This window comes from Zootoca vivipara, chromosome 6 (genome assembly GCF_965207765.1).
Source record: "Zootoca vivipara chromosome 6, rZooViv2.hap1.1, whole genome shotgun sequence".
NCBI classification, from domain to species: domain Eukaryota; kingdom Metazoa; phylum Chordata; class Lepidosauria; order Squamata; family Lacertidae; genus Zootoca; species Zootoca vivipara.
The window spans coordinates 61,613,356-61,629,817 of record NC_142589.1 but is presented as its reverse complement, the minus strand read 5'-3'; the positions used below and the strand labels follow the sequence as shown (position 1 = coordinate 61,629,817).

The following is a 16,462-nucleotide window of genomic DNA, read 5'->3' as shown; positions in this document are numbered from 1 at the left end:
GGAGAGGGGAAAGGAGGCTGAAGGAACACTCAAGGGAGCGTGTTTGGAAAAGGGTGAGAGGCTGCCCGCTCTGCAAGAACGGGGTGACATAACTGGGCTCCTGATCCCCACAGGAGTGCTGCAGAAAGAATGTAGTTCATCAAGGCAGCCGTGGACTCAAAAAGGTTGAAAACCACCGCCTTAAACAATCAAGACTGGTTTTAATCATGAATGAGAAACAGGACTGCTACAGAGTAACCAGACCTTCTCTAATAAAATGTGGTCTGCAATGTAATGTGTGAATAAGCCCTGTCTATATTATAGAGGGCCTCTCCACATATTTCAATGTTTAGGATACATCCAAGTGTGAATCCTTAAAATTGCAAATTGTAACTGAAATTAATAGGCCTCAGTCAAGAACTTCAGGCTGCCAAGACTGACTACAGGCTCCCTACTAAGTGTACCAGGCTTTGCTGGCCTGTAGCATGTGAATTAGCCCTACAAAATATCCTCAGAGGCTCATCCCAGCACACAAATAATCACTGTGTCCTGTGTTGTGCAAAATGCCCAAAAACCTTTTAAAAATACTACTTGAGTTGAATTAGTTCAATAGCCAGAATCTCTCTCATGCTCAGTATCTTTCATTTTTCTTTCCCTCCATAGTCATGTTCTATATTGCTAGCTCCTTGGGATGGAGACCATTCTTCTACCTGCTCCTCTAGAAGTGCCAGTACAGTACTGTACTATAAAGATCTTAACAATTGAAAAAAATGAGCTGAAGAATGCACACAACTAAGAAACTCAAAAAAAAATATTTTTTTAAATGCTTATATTCAAGCATAATTAATTATTGTCCTTACCACAGTAATTAAAGAACACAATTAAACAAAACTTTTTTCTAGGGGTTAGTTTACAGAAGAATTGGGAAACTTTAAACTATAATCTGAACAAGTCCTGACCTAGAACCTTGAAGATGACTAGGGAGGACCAAGAAAGAATACTGGTCTCTTATCAGTTCAATATATCAGATTTACATTATGGACTTCTAAGACCGGAGACATCATCCATCACATAACTTGTGAAATGACTTCATTTTTTAGCACTCCAAATTTGCTTATGATACTAAATACTTATTTACTGAACTATATTATATCCAGGAAAATATCAATAATTTCTATGTCCTTCTGTTCATTACCTAATATTGTTACAGCAGATACAGCCTGGATAGCTCAGTTGGTTAGAGTGGAATGCTAAGACTGGCAAGGTTGCAGGTTTGATCCCTGTATGGGACAGCTGCATATTCCTGCAGGGGGGTTGGACTAGATGATCTTCAGGGTACCATCCAACTCTGCAATTCTATGATTCTGATGCAAGCATCAGCTTGCAGAGGGAGGAATAACTGGACATTGCACTGGATTATTATGATGAACTTTTACAGGAACAACTAACAGATGGATAGTTTGAAGTCACTCTTATTTATTTTCCCCTTTCTCTTTATTCTGTTATTTTTATCTCTCTATCTGCTTGCTTTTCTGTTCATTCTCTTTCTTTCTTATTTCTTGTTTTTTTTGTATGTTGTAAAGTCTTTAAATTATATTAAATGCAAACTTTCAGCTCTTTCCCCCCTAAGAAAATTGTGCTATTTTATTGCCTTTCAGAATAAAATGACAATTCTGAAAATATTAAATTACAACATTTGCAGCATTTCTGGTTCTGTAGCTAGTATTTTACTATAATTGTCAATTTCTACTAGAAACAGATGAACACTTAGAAACTAGAGAAATCACTTATACCCAGGGAAGTCACAAACCCAAAAACATACTGGTTTGACAGAAAAGCATCCACACACACACACACACACACACACACACATGCCCCATTGTTGCTTCAGCCCTATAGAATCTACTCCAGGCTGCAGAAGGCTTAACAAGCAAAATAAATCCAAGGTACAACAAAATGCCATTGCTCCCTCTTTTGTTTCAAGCACAATGCATTGAGGGCAGCGTCTGTGGATCTGCTCCTGCTGAACCTCCTCAAGGTCACAGCCAATTTCAGCTGTGGAATTTTTTTTAAAAAGGCAGAAAGTGGCAGTGGGTTATGGCTGGTAGAAAAAGCAGAGTGTAAAAGTTTATGAGCTCATCAGGATTGTTGTACCATTACATCAGAGGCAATTATAAATGGCCAAGAGCAGGAGATGGGGAGCCAATCAGATCACAGATAGGATGTCAACCTAAGACCAACTGTCTCCTGGCTTTGACAGAAGGATTTTACCTCCATAATTCAAATCCCAAACCAAAGCAATCTGCACTTACTACTCCAATCACTGAACTGTTTACCAGCACTTCCAAGCAGGAGCTCAAGGCACTAGGCTATCTAAAAAGGCTGCTCAGAAAATGGCTTCAGCTAGCCTGGACAAGATGAGGGTGTCAGAGCAGGTCACTTGCCCTCTTCTTACCCCCTGGAAGCACAGGAACAGCTCAATTCAACCCACACCAAGACAGGAAAAAGGAGCTGCAAAGGAGTGGAGCACAGTAGAGCTGAACAGCAGCAATCTGCTCAGCACACCCTCTTTTTTCCAACCCAGCAACATGGAGCTATTTTTGCCACCCCAACCCCTCCCTCCCCAGAGGTGGTGGTGGCAAGCCTTACCCCCACCCCACTCCACCCCAGGACCCCCCTAAAGGCTCCCAGCCGGGACAGAAAAGGGGGAAAGGAGAAGGGCTCTCTCCAAGAGAGCTTACACAAAGGCTGGGAAAGGGAGGAAGGGAAGGCAGAGAGGCAGCCATTTTAGAGACAGAGGAAAGAGACAGACAATGGCAGCTCCCTAGTAATGTGGGCCCGAAGACGACCACAGAAAGCTTGTCACGTTAAAGGACACCCCAACCTGGACCTCGGGTGCGCTCCCCTCCTGCCCTTGCCCTCCCATGGCCAGAGGCGTCCTCAAGCCCCTTCCCTCACTCGCGCCCAGCTGACCACCCAACCCCCAGCCCATGTGCGCCCGCTGCCCCGGTCCTCTCTCCCCGCCCTCCCGGTGCCTTTTTACCTGCTGAGTCCGGGTGAGCGGTTGTCCCCCTCCAGCGCTGCTGCTCCCGGGGCTCATGGGCGCGTGGTGACTCCTTTGTTGGCCTCCTGTGGCTGCTGCCGCCCAGCCTTGGCTGGTGCCCCCAGTGTACTGGGAGGCAATGTCCGCTGCTGCCGGGGCCTTGGCCGTCGCTCCCCCATCCTGGGGCCCGCTCCCGTAGTCAGCCCCAGGATACCCTTGATAGCCCCGAGCCGAGCTTGGGGAGGTGAGCAGCTGGTTGAGGGTGGGGGTGGAAGTGGACTGCGGGGTGGCGCCCCCGCCGCTGCCTCCTCCTGCGCTTCCTCCTGCGCCGACGGCGGCGGCCGAGGGCCCCATGGCCCCGAAACGCTGCTGCTGGAATGCCGAAGCTGGAGGTTTGGCCCCGGCTTGCGCGGGGCTCTGAGCGTTTCCCCGAGGGGAGCTCAGGGCGTAGGCCTGAGAGGGAGACGGGTAGGCGCCAGCGCTGCGCCCGGCTGTAGGGTAGTAGTTGTTGTACTGGTGGTTGGGGAAGCCGTGCTCCGAACTGCCGCCGCCGTGGGAGTTCTGGGGAGGGGGCGGCCCCGGGGGGCCCCCGGTGGGCCCCGAATACGGCTGCTCCAGGCCCCCGCTCTGCAGCGCTGCCATGCCAGGGCTTTGTTGTCCGCCATGTTGGTGGAAGGCAGCGGCCGCGGCGACGGCCGCTGCAGCCTGGGCGCCTCGACCGTAGGGCTGCCCGAAACCGTAGGCTGGCGGGGGCAAGGCGGCCGGATGAGTAGGGGGAGGCTGCTGCTGCTGCGGCGGCGGTTGTTGCTGCGGCGTCCCCACCCCGTCGCTGCTGTTGCTGCCGCCACTAACGCCGCCGCCACCACCGCCGGGCGGCTCCGGGAGGTTATTGTTCAGTGTGGCGACGGGCCTAGGGCCCGGGTTCCCGTTGGAGCTCTTCAGGTCGGGCTCGGCCCCGGCGCCCCCGCCATTGCTCTCGGCCCCGTCCTGCAGCTCCTTTCCCGGGGGACCTTCACTTTCCGACTGCTTCTCTCCGCCGCGCTCTGCCGCCGCCGCCTCGCCCCCCGCCTCCTCCGACGAACAATCCCGCTGCTGCACCTCCGCTTTCTTCAGCTCGGATGGAGCCGGGGCACCCAAGCTGCTCGCGGCGGCGGGGGCCACCTGAGCGGCCATGATCCCCCCTCCCCACCCAGCCAGCCCCCCTCCCCCGCCTCCTCCCCCGACCTACTCCCTGCTTGGCCGGCCGGCCGGCACAAGGCCTCACCACTCCTCTCCTCCTCCTCCTCCTCCTCCTCCTCCGCGCTCAGGCGGCGGCGGGATCCTCGGGACAACGGGGTCTCATTCCTCCCCCGGCGAGGCGCGGCGAGCTCCGGCGGGCTGGACGCGGGTGCGAGGGGCCTGGCCCCACTGTGCCTCCCCGCTCAGTTGCAGCCGGTGGAGAAAGGGGGAGGAGGAGGAAAGGGGGAGGGGGGCAGGACGGGGCTCCCGGTGTGGGAGAGGAGGAAGGGAAGGGGGACACGGCGAGCGAGGGAGGACCGGACGGACCCCCGTTCTCGGAGCCGGGCGGTGCGGCCGAAGAGGCTAGACTAGGCGAGCCGAGTGGCGGCAGCTTCCGACTCTCGTCCGCCGAGTCCTGCTCACTCCGACACGAGGCTCAGCACTGCCATTTTACCCAGCGCCGCGGCAGCCTGCCAAACCCGGACTGGAATATGGCCCGGACTGGAGCTTTCTTCCCCTCCCCCCTCACAAAGGAGGAGCTGCCAGGCCCTGGACGCTTTCAACTCAGCAAGGCTGAAGCTTGAAACTAACAGCAGCCTGCCGCTCGCAAAATCCGCCACGGATCGGCGGCAAAGGGAGCCGAGCTCAGCCTCTGAGCCACAAAAGGAAGCTTCTCTGCTGACAAAACACAAGGCGGGTTGGAGGAAGCTAGGTGAACAGAACTGTTCGCAAAGCCCCATTCCCGCCAGTTCTCAGAAGTCTCGAAAGCGAATGCTCCGGTGCTTCCTCTCATTTGCTCAGGGCACAAAGACTCCCGCAACCAGGAAAGACCGGGACTCGTGCCTTTAAAGGCGGAAGGGATTAACGAGGCACCAGCATAGAGGGCCTGGTAGAAGGGCAACTAGAATAGATCAAAACTTCAAGGAGGATATCCCAAGAACAATGGTGGAAAATTCACACCATTCCAACTGTTATTACCAATAATGTAGGCTGTTCAGTTTAATACTTTTTAACCAGGACAGTTTTATGCATTTTCACACTTCCTGCAGCCTGGACATCAAACACGCAGTTCCAAGGATACTTAATTGGGCTAAATCCCACTTAACTCTGGTGGACTTACTTCTGCATAAATATTCTTAAGAGTTGTGTTGCAATAAATCCATTGCAGCAAAATCCATTATCCCACTAGCCATTCTATGACAATGGTTAGCTACTTTGCTCAAGCAAAACTAGTGAACTAACTTCTCTATGAATTACTGTTTAGGGTTGCAGGGAATTCAAGAGCATCCTCTTTATCCATAAGCTTATTTCATCAGTAACAACATGTGAGACCAGAATCGTGCATCCAAACCCCTGCCATGTTGCAATGGATTGCAGAGTGCAGAGCTCTGATGCCATGCTCCATTAGCAGTGCCAGATGTAGTGTGCGAGGCTCACAGCTAGTCTCTTGTTGAGTACAAGGTGTGTACCTTACCACTCAAAACGAGATCTGGTAAATCTAAACATCTACTAGGTGCCTTCATCATCCAGATTATATTAGGCCAACAGCAGAAGTATGTAAGGTACACCTCACCAGAGCAATATGTGTAGTAAAAACAAATTCAGATAGCTCAGGTAAGCATATAAGAGCCATAAAAGGAAAGACCAAAGTGTACCACATGACAACAGGCTAACCGGCTAAGCTGACAGGCGAAATTCCTTCCTTACTACAGAAACCACAATAAAACTTGACAGGAAAGCAGAAATCCATTCACCAAGTCTTCTCAGCACTCTACAAATCCACTCACCCAAAAACCTCTTCAAGTTAACCCACATTAATTGGAGTTAGATATCTCCAGTTATGACTTCATATGAAGAACAGTAAACAATCTTGAAACACTAAAGTATTACACAGCACCCTTCATACAGTTAACCAGTTCAAGTTAAAGCTTAGGTTTTTTTTATCCCACGATTGATTCTGGAAGATAGTATAATTACTTACTAGAAGACTACTACTCAGTTTTTGCTGTACCTTTTTGGAGAGTTGTAGCCCAGTATTTACTGTCTTTATTCATAGTTGGGTTTATCAGCCACACATTGGGTATAATAATTCCAGCCCTGTTTAGGGAGGCTTTTAATGTTTAATAGATTACTGTATTTTATTTTTATGTTGGAAGCCGCCTACAGTATAAATAATAAATTGTTGTTGTTGTTGTTGTTGTACCTAGGACCTTTCATCCAAACCCATTCTTCCTTTTTAAGCCAATAAGCCAATAACCACCCTGGGTGAATTAATCACTTCAGTTTTAGTAGACCAGAATTGGACGCAGCCAAAGAAGTCCTTAAGACTTCCCTATATGTACACAACACAATCCTGAATTTTCATTTGCCTTGTGGTCACATCACATTATTGGCCCCATCACTTTAGGCTCAGCCAAGGCTGCCACTTCCACCCCTTCCTTCCATGCAGAAACAGTTCATAACCTTCAAGAACAACAACAACAACAAAGAAACAAAAAGTTCACAAACGAATGAGGCTATGGCTTAGGGAAGGAGGGCATGGAAGAAGACTTGCTAGTGTTTTACATGGTTTTTGTTTTTAACACTTATCATGAAAACACCCATGCCTGAGTGGGACAGCAGGTGAGTGTTCATCCACTAAACAAAACAGATGCATGAAAAAATAAATGCCACAGGCATGGGGCTGGAGGCAAGACTTACCGGTATATTGTTCTTTTTCAACTTGTAATGATAGCCATCAATTTGATGGCTTGAAAAAAACATTAGACAAATTCATGGAGGATAAGGCTATCAATGCCTACTAGTTGTGATGGGTACAATCTACCTCTAGTTGATGGGACTCAAAAGTGTGGGGAGTGCTGTTGCTTGCATGCTTTCCATAGGTATTGGGTCAGCCATTGTGAGAACAGCAAAAAGTCTTTTAAAATAACTTTGGTTACATTTCATAATTAACAAAAAGAAAATCCAGATTGAGACAACAGCCTAAACCAAACCTTGACTTAGCTCAGGGTGGCACAGAAGTAGGTAATCAACATCAGAGAGGAGCAAAGTGGCTACAGGTTCCACTCTCATGTTCCACACACTCATGTACCCGGTAGTTCTGGTAAGCCATAGCTTGGCTTACTGTGATATGCAAACCAGACCATTGTGTAGTTTGTTTCATAAAATATATGTACTTCAGTCTATCAAGCATTCATAATGCAAGGCTATATTTTGTAACAGGGGCACTGACTTGCCCCCACATTGGGGGGGCATCATTTGATGCATCCCACCCAGCGTGTGAGCGCTTATGTGCCAGGCTGCACAGGCATCCTGCCTCTGTAATGTGGCATCAGGTGGAGAGGAGGAGTGCAGCGCTGGGCTCCCCGCAGGGGCAGGACACATGGATCTTCACCCTTGCTCATCCTAGCCTCCTCCCAGCTCCAGGGTGGGGGCTGGGGCACGCAGAGGGCACCTGGTGGCAGCAGGGGATGTTGAACCCCTCAATATTGGGGGATCTGGGCCCCCTGATTCAAAATATTGAGGGGGATGGAACTCCTAGCGCCCCCTATACCCAGCACCGGTACAGTAGTACCTCCACTTACGTATCCCTCCGGTTACAAAAACTTTGGGATACATAAGTGGCAAACCCAGAAGTATATTTCCGGGTTTTTGTTGCCTGCACATGCACAGAAGTGCACATGTGAGACATGGTCTACTGCCGTGTGCGCATGTGCAGAAGTGTTCCCTCCGGTTGCGGAAACCTCGGGATCCGACCAGAGCTCCAAAACAGATCCCATCCGCAACTGAAAGTACCTCTGTATTTTGTAGCTACGTAACTTTCTTCTTTTTGAGTTTCAGCAACTACATTTTTTTTACACAATTTCCCTGTTACCCTAACATTACAGTAACTGAAAAACTGCTCTTAATTCACTTAAGCTTCAAGTATGTAAAAATATGAAGTGGTATTCCAACTGTCCTCTCAAAATCTAACTACAGCTCTTTCTCATTTTCAGATATTTTGGACAGAATAAATAGCATCTCCCTTCCCTTCCCCTCACCACCACAAGATCTTCCAATTGACAAATGCTTCCCTGATAGACATGCTTCTTCAGTAATGATTTTTCAATACATGCTTTCCAACATGGACATGCACAGGATAGATCTTCCACAAAAACCTAGGTATTTCCTAGCTGTATAGCCAATGACTTTTTCCTAATTACTGAGCCATACATAGGTCAATGCTGAAGCACATGTTTTACATTGGAAAGTTCCTGGGTTCAATCCCTGGCATTTCCTGGTGTAGGGCTAGGAAGACTCCAGTTTGAAACCCTGGAACAGACATAGGCAAACTCGGCCCTCCGTAGTTTTGGGACTACAACTCCAATCATCCCTGACCACTGGTCCTGTTAGCTAGGGATGATCGGAGTTGTAGTTCCAAAACATCTGGAGGGCTGAGTTTGCCTATGCCTGCCCTGGAATGATACTGCTAAGACAATGCTGAATGAGATGGACCAATGGTTTTACATGGTATAAGACAGCTTCCTATGTTCCATTTGGACAACCCACTGCTCATTTTTAATTAGGACTGCAACCTTTACTCACATACATTAAGTAATTACCTACTTTGGCTAGAAAGGCACCCAGCATTAATCACTCTCATACAGGAATGGAACACCCCTTCCATATGTATTCATGAGCATAAGATATTTCTCCTCAAAACCATTGTTTTATTCATATACAAATTTAGGTAGATTTAATAACTAGATTACCACTCTTATCATTACTCAACAGCACAATCCTAACCAGAGGCTGGAATCCTAACCACACCTGGGAGCAAGTCCCATTAAATTCAATTGGACTTGCTTCTAAGTGGGCATGAATAGGATTGTGCTGTAAGATATCTCTAATTTGGTGACACTTCTAACACCACCACATCAGGCTACTGTTCTAAAGTACTGTAGCTTTGCTATTTTAAGGACAACATCTATCTAATAATTACACGGTAGCGGTGATCTAAAGAGTCTGCAAGATATATACATACTCATGCATACTTACTATATTCCATGGTATCTTCGTGATGGATTATCATTGTTGTGAGCTGCTTTGAGAGCCAGTCTTGGCTGAAAAGCTGGTTATAAATATAAGAAAGAAAATAATGTGTAAATATGCTGTTTTCGTACATTTATGGCACGTTCAAGGTTCCACAGAGGGAGTAACATAAAATTCAGAACAAAACATTTAAACCATATGTGCTACATCTGGTATATCTGCATAATAGAATGGATCCCATAGGGAGTTCCATCCATAGCAGAAAACTGGGGTGTAAGTCATCAAAGGTCACTAAGTAGTGATTCTGACTCCACATTGCAAGCTTTAAGACATCACAGACCTTTTGCTATAGAGGCAGATTATACAAAATAAGTAAAATAAATAAACTTATAGAAATAGGATTTAAAAAATGAAAGAGATATGACTATGTTCAAACATTTGTGCTCACAAAGATGCCAGACAGCATCAGCCATTCAGTATGTTGAGTTCCGCACAAATCTAGGAAAATACAATCCTTGATTTGAAAAGTAAAAATATTGAAGCATTCTATTTACTCCAAACACTGGAATTTGAAAAATGGTTTTCTGTGGCACAATGGGTCGGCACATTTGGCTATTAACCAGAAGATTGGGGGTTTAAGCCCCCCCCATTGGTAGGATTCCTGCACTGTAGGGAGTTGAACTAGATGACCCTCAGGATCCCCTCCAACTATCCAATTATATGATTATGTGACCATTTATTTCATTCAACCAATCCTCTTCCCCAAACCTAATAATCTTAGCAGAATGAGTACTATTATGTCTGCTGTTACTACTAAATATGTATTTTGTATCAGCAGAAAGCTAGATTCTGGTACAATAACACAGAGTGGTATGGCGACTGCTCAGAAGGCTTACAACATATACTTGACAATAAACTTAGCAGATTCAATTGTATTTGCTTCCAAGAGTGGACTTAGAATCACAGTTTTGGTAGCATTGATCAAGGTGAAGGGAAAAGAAAGATTTGATCAAAAGCATTAGGACAGAAGTAAGCTGATAAAAGACAGAAATATAAACTGGGAGCTTTTTCAAATCTTGGAAACCCCTTTAAATACCGTATATAGTAGTCGATTTCAAGGAGATAGTGTGAGGGAAGGAGTTTTGTTTTGTTCTTAGGGGAAGGTATGGCAAAAGCCAGAAAAGTGGAATGAGAGAGGGCTGTCATCAACTGAACTTGCATAGAGCAAAGAGAAGGGTATGGATGGTAGGCTAAGCCTAGAAGTCAAATTGTGTGAACTCATGACTGCAGATCATAATTGAGCATGGCATCACTTCCTACTTTTATGAGGTCTATAATACTGCATGTGAAGATTTAATTCATGACAAGTTTGGCACAATAAGATCTAAAAGATAGTGACTGCCTCAAGTTTCATAGCTGAGTGGAGAACCTCAGTCTCTGTCTATGTCCTAGCCTGACATTCTAACCACTATACCACATTGTCCTTTTTTGAGGGGAAAGAAAGATAGAAAGGTTTCTTATACTATGCTAGATCATTGGGCCATCGAGTGCAACACTGTCTAAACCAGTGGCCTTCTACCTCTTTGGATGTAGAATGTATTTTGGTACCCATTTCTTATATATTAACAACAACATTGTGCTACTGTTGTGATATACCTTAGATCAGGCTGTGATCCAGTAATAGGGCCTGATCCACCAGTTGAAGATCAATGACATTGACTGGTCTCAGAAAGGGGTTGGAGGTGCTAGGGATTGACTCTGGGGTCTTGGGCATGGAAAGAAGGTTGGTTTTTTTACCCCTCAGCAATGCCCTATTTTGTGTTGTATTTTAACTTTGTGCTTATTATTTTATATTGCTGCAAACAGTGCTGATAAATGACAGCTTATGCCTATTTTAATAAAAAATATATAAAAAACAACATAACATAACTAGAAGCTTAAGGAGGAAGGCAGAAGGCAGAGACCGTAGGGAGCCAGCTCCTCCTTTCTTAGCAGGACAGTTGGTCACAAACATGGTGCACTCCCCCCCCCTTGTCTTCTTGTTATTTACTGAGCACATGGCCTCCACAGCAGTGCCAGTTCCTACTTGCTTTGCTATCATGGTTCAGCTAACTTAAGTCTCCCAGATGGCAGTACAGACCACCACCACTAGGTTGGCTGCTATTAAGTGGAGTTTCATGAAAGTAGTCCTGCCATTTAACATAGTACCAAGGCAATTTAGGAAACCTGGTATAGATTAGGATGCTAAAAAATAGGGGAATAGGGTTTCTCTCATTTAAAAAAAACAAAAAACCTGTTCTGCCAACTGTGTGATGGCAAATGTGGACTGAATCGTTGACATGGAAACAGGATTGGGACACGCTGTCTCCCTCATGCAGTGCACATACACACACATACCCCTTATCATTATCCCTGGCCCCTAAGCAGTCTGCAAACATGGCATGGAGTGATCTTCAGGAATAGGATAACATTTCAACAATAAATGCTTCCAAGGTTGAAAGCAACAACAGAGGTGGAAAGGAAAGAAAATATAAGACAAATACTGACTAAAATGCACAGCATTCTGAGATACCACAGGAGCAAGAACAGGAGATCCATCTATTATTTATAATTAATAGAGTGAGTTACAAGCTGTGGAATGGAGTCAAAAGAGGGTTGGGTTACTTTGCAGAATAAGCCAAGTGGATACTAAGTAGTTTTGAAGCTACATTATAAATATGCAATGCCTTAGATGTATGCTGTTACCTACTTTTTGTGCACCATCTCATATAAAATATCCTAATACAGTCCTTAGAGTACTAGGAGAGATCAAAATAATTTCCAAATAAAATAGATTATGTTGAATTCCTGATTGTATAACAAAAGCTGCAATAATTGTGCTGAAATTGTTATTCAGTACCACCAATATCTATCAACCTTCCTACTCTCCCCCACTCCCAGTACTGACAGAATGGTACTCGGGAACATGAAGAGAAAATGTTATAGCAAAAACTGATGTGGAGTTTGAGCATTTGCTGAACACAAGCTGCAACGCTCAAAGAGTGGCATGGATTTTAAATGTGAGCATAATCTTCATTAAAGTTAACAACATGGTTCTCAGAAATGTAACATGTTAAGGACCCAGCAGGTTGCTAAACCTTGGCGCTAATGTCTGATTATAATTTTACAGTGAGTTCCCAAACTTTGAGCTGCATATTAAAAGACAAGAAAGTGGACCGAATCTGAGTCAAGGAAATCTATTATTTTACCAGTCCTAGCCTGTGAAATGCAAAATATGAACTGGATCTAAGTAGAGTCAGGTGGAGCGGAGCATGCGGCACATTCAGTTCCTGTAATATAATTCTCAACCTGCAGGGGCTCAAAAAGGGAGTGCAAACTGAAGAAGCTTGAAAACTATGAGAACAGACACTGCCAAGTGTATGAGTCGGGTTTTAAGCTTCAGTGTGCTTGTTTTGTGACCTCTGCACATTCATAATAATGTAGAATAATATAAATGCAAAAGTGAGTAATCCAACATCTAGTTCTAGTGATGCTGAACTTAGAATGAACAAGAACAGGGAGAAGAGGCAACTCTTGTCATTTTGCAGTATGGTAAACACAGAACAGTTACTCATGTAACCAAGATCAGACAGTGAGACATTCTGATTTTTAAAAACCCATCTAGCTTCAATGGTCAATTAAAAATAAATCTTGTTTTATTACCAGTACACACACAGGCAAACACAACAGTCCCTAGATATAAACCTCTCTACTATAAGGAATTTAACAATGTGATTTCTAAAAGTCTTGTTTGACTTCATACTTGAGGAGGTATACTTCAACATCCATTCATTCATACCTATTTGTCGCCACCTATAGAATGTTCTTTATAGCCTAACCCTTAACATTTATCAGGACCCAGTATTTCCTTTGTAATGTACAGTACAACTGTCTCTGTATTTCAGTTATTAGAAATCAGAACCAGCATTCAGGGCCAGCATTAGCACACAGCAACCTCAGTCAGCTGCTGGGCCCTAGCATTCAGTCAACCTTCCTCCCAGCCCTGACAACTTTCTTACCCCAACAAATCGGATCCCAAACGCCATAAACCCGGAAGTGAGTGTTCCGGTTTGCAAATGTTTTTTGGAAGCCAAATGTCCAACGTGGCTTCTGTGGTTTCCATGGTTTCCGATTGAGTGCAGGAAGCTCCTAGAGCCAATCAGAAGCCGCGCCTTGGTTTTCAAACCGTTCCAGGAGTTGAACGGATTACCGGAACAGATTACGTTCAACAACCAAGGTACCACTGTATATACTGCTTTACAGATTACAAGAGGTCAGGTCCTTGTCCCAAAGAGCTTACAATATAAAATTCAACTCAAAAGTAACAGCAGATTGAATAGGGCAGTAAACAGGGAAAGAATAAGCAGCTGCTTCAGTTGCAAATGCTTAGGCTCAGCTACAGGTTTATCCAGAAATATGTGCTCAAAACTACATTAAGCATGGGTAAGCCTTTTTGGTTCAAATACCACATTCAAATCCCAGGTCAGGTTCAAATCTGAAGCTCACTGGATGACCTAGGTTCAGTCACTAGTTCTCAACCTAACCTACCTCACCTCCCACAGTTGTTGTGATGCTCAAATAGGGAGGAAAACCATGCATGTTACCCTTTGCTCACTGATAGGAAGAGTGGGATATAAATGTAATAAAATAAGTATTGTTAAACAGAGTCGAGACTCATGGGAAAAGCCAACACAGAGACTGTGTTTTTAAGGTTCTATTTGCCACATCTAAATCTATTTGCTGAGAGGAGGATTTTAAAAGTCCCCCCTCCATGTTACTAGAAGCAACTAAGGAAGGCCTGTTCTTCAGCACTGGAGGTGGTGATTCGTGCATCATCTAAGAAATGAGAACAAGTTATGACATCACACCATACCACCTCAGTAGTGGTTTATGAACACCTCGGTTTATGAATTTTTGGTTTACGAATGCTGCGAACCTATCTGGAACGGATTAATTCACTTTCCATTACTTTCAATGGGAAAGTTCGTTTCAGTTTATGAACGCTTCAGTTGATGAACAGACTTCTGGAACCAATTACACCCATGCTTCGGGTTAAGTACGCTTCAGGTTGAGTACTCCGCGGACCCGTCTGGAACAGATTAATCCACTTTCCATTACTTTCAATGGGAAAGTTCGCTTCAGTTTATGAATGCTTCAGTTTAAGTACTCCGTGGACCGTCTGGAACAGATTAATCCACTTTCCATTACTTTCAATGGGAAAGTTCGCTTCAGTTTATGAACGCTTCAGTTTACGAACAGACTTCCGGAACCAATTGCGTTAATAAACTGAGGTACCACTGTATACATTTGGGAACCTCTTAAGTATCACCAAATTTGGCACGATGGTTCCTGTAGTCAAGGAGCAGGTTTTCATCTAAAGGACTTATCCACATCTCTGTTTGTCCCATCGCTTTCCCCCAGAAAACCTGAGGTTTAGCACTGAATAGGAACAAATGGCAACTGGATTTTCTGTGGATTGCCATTTATTCCGATTTAGATCTAAAGAGCAGGTTTTCAAGAGGAAAGCAGTGGGACAAAGGCCATGATTGGACCCATACTCATAAAGTGCAGAACAAGTGGAGAAACTACTCAGACCTAAGTTTAATGCAATTTTGAATGGCCGACTGATCTTTTAAATGTACACTGATATTCTCTGTACTGATTTTTTGCTTCTCAGAATTCCCGAGCAATGTGCTGAATATAAAGTGCGCTCTCTCTCTCTCTCTCTCTCACTCACTCTCTCTCTCTCTCTCTGTGTGTGTGTGTTTACACACACACAGCAAAATCACATGCAAAAATGTGTACATAATGAAAAATGCACACAAAAATGCTGGTGAATTTCACGAAGATATATATATATATATAGAGAGAGAGAGAGAGAGAGAGAGAGAGAGAGAGAGAGAGAGAGAGAGAGAGAGAGAGAGAGAGAGAGAGAATATATATGAATGAGAAACTGATAAGGAAATATGAACCAAAGATTGGAAAAACAAGGAAAAACAAGAAAAAGATAAAATCTGAAACTGACGTTTTCACCCATTCCTAAAACTCTACCCAATATTAGCTCTGCCTTCAAATTTGCTGTTCGCATGTACAATGGCTCTTCATAGAAATAAAGGCAGATACTGACCTAGGCAGATACTGGAACACATGTGGCAGCTGCACACAAGCCCAAATGCTCACAATTTAAACTGCAATATCTCCCCAGCTCCTTTTACCACCTTTGTTTTGTAAGCCATAGTGGCCTATACTGGTGAATGGTGACTTGGTTACCATTATACATTCCTTGTTAACCTCTAAGTTAAACTAATATAACACACTGTATGTATGTCTTTGAAAGCTGTCCAAAAACATCAGTTGGTTAGTAAGTTAGTCAGTCAAAGGGAGTTGATAACATTTGTGGTGAAAGAACTCCACTGGATTCTGGGGTCAACTCAAACTACTAGTTTTTATTTTGAGGCCCTAAAATGGATCGGGTACAGAATATATGAGAAAATGCCCCCCATGTGTTAATGTCACTTTATAGGACTCAGATGCACCAGCAGAACCAATGGCAGACCTTGGGGTCTCAAATTTCAGTGATGCCAAAATTCAACACCAACCCCACCTCTCACCTTCCATTATACATCATTGCTGTAGCACCCCCAGCAGCGCCCCCGAGGCTCTGTGAAATTCAAAATTAACACTTTTATAAATTCTGCTATACTGTACAGTTTTGTAGCCAAGTACTGGTAACTGAACTTAAGATCAGGAAACTGAGAAACTGAAAGAAACAAAACTAACAGATTCACCCATCTCTAGTCAGAACAGAGCACCCCACATAGATAAACAAGGGAAAGCGGAACACACACTACTGTAATATACAACTGCAACTGTCTCCCATCTCTCTCTCTCTCCCACATACCCACCCACCCACCCTTTTTAAATCATATGTGACAACTGGGTTTTGTTTCAACTCTATCACTCCCCACCCCCAGGAGTATAGTGTCCCACACAGGAGATGCACTCATCGACACATGCAGTTAAGGTCTCTGCAGCAAAGACCAGGTGCTCCACTTCAACCATTGTCACTGCTGGCACTTTTTGCCTTAGAATCAGAGAACTGTAGAGTTGGAAGGAACCCCAAGGGCCATCTAGTCCAACTCCCTGCAATGC

At 44.8% G+C, this 16,462-nt stretch overlaps 1 protein-coding gene across 1 annotated transcript in view; it reads right to left on the bottom strand.

The window, feature by feature from the left end:
• ARID1A (AT-rich interaction domain 1A) overlaps nucleotides 1-6,434 on the bottom strand; it is a 90,744-nt gene extending 84,310 nt beyond the window's left edge. Inside the window, exon 1 of the mRNA XM_035121144.3 lies at nucleotides 3,023-6,434. Within this exon, the coding sequence (XP_034977035.2) occupies nucleotides 3,023-4,195 (1,173 nt within the window). The 5' untranslated portion in view covers nucleotides 4,196-6,434. The remainder of the gene's footprint in view (nucleotides 1-3,022) is intronic.
• Between the last annotated feature and the right edge of the window lie 10,028 nt (nucleotides 6,435-16,462).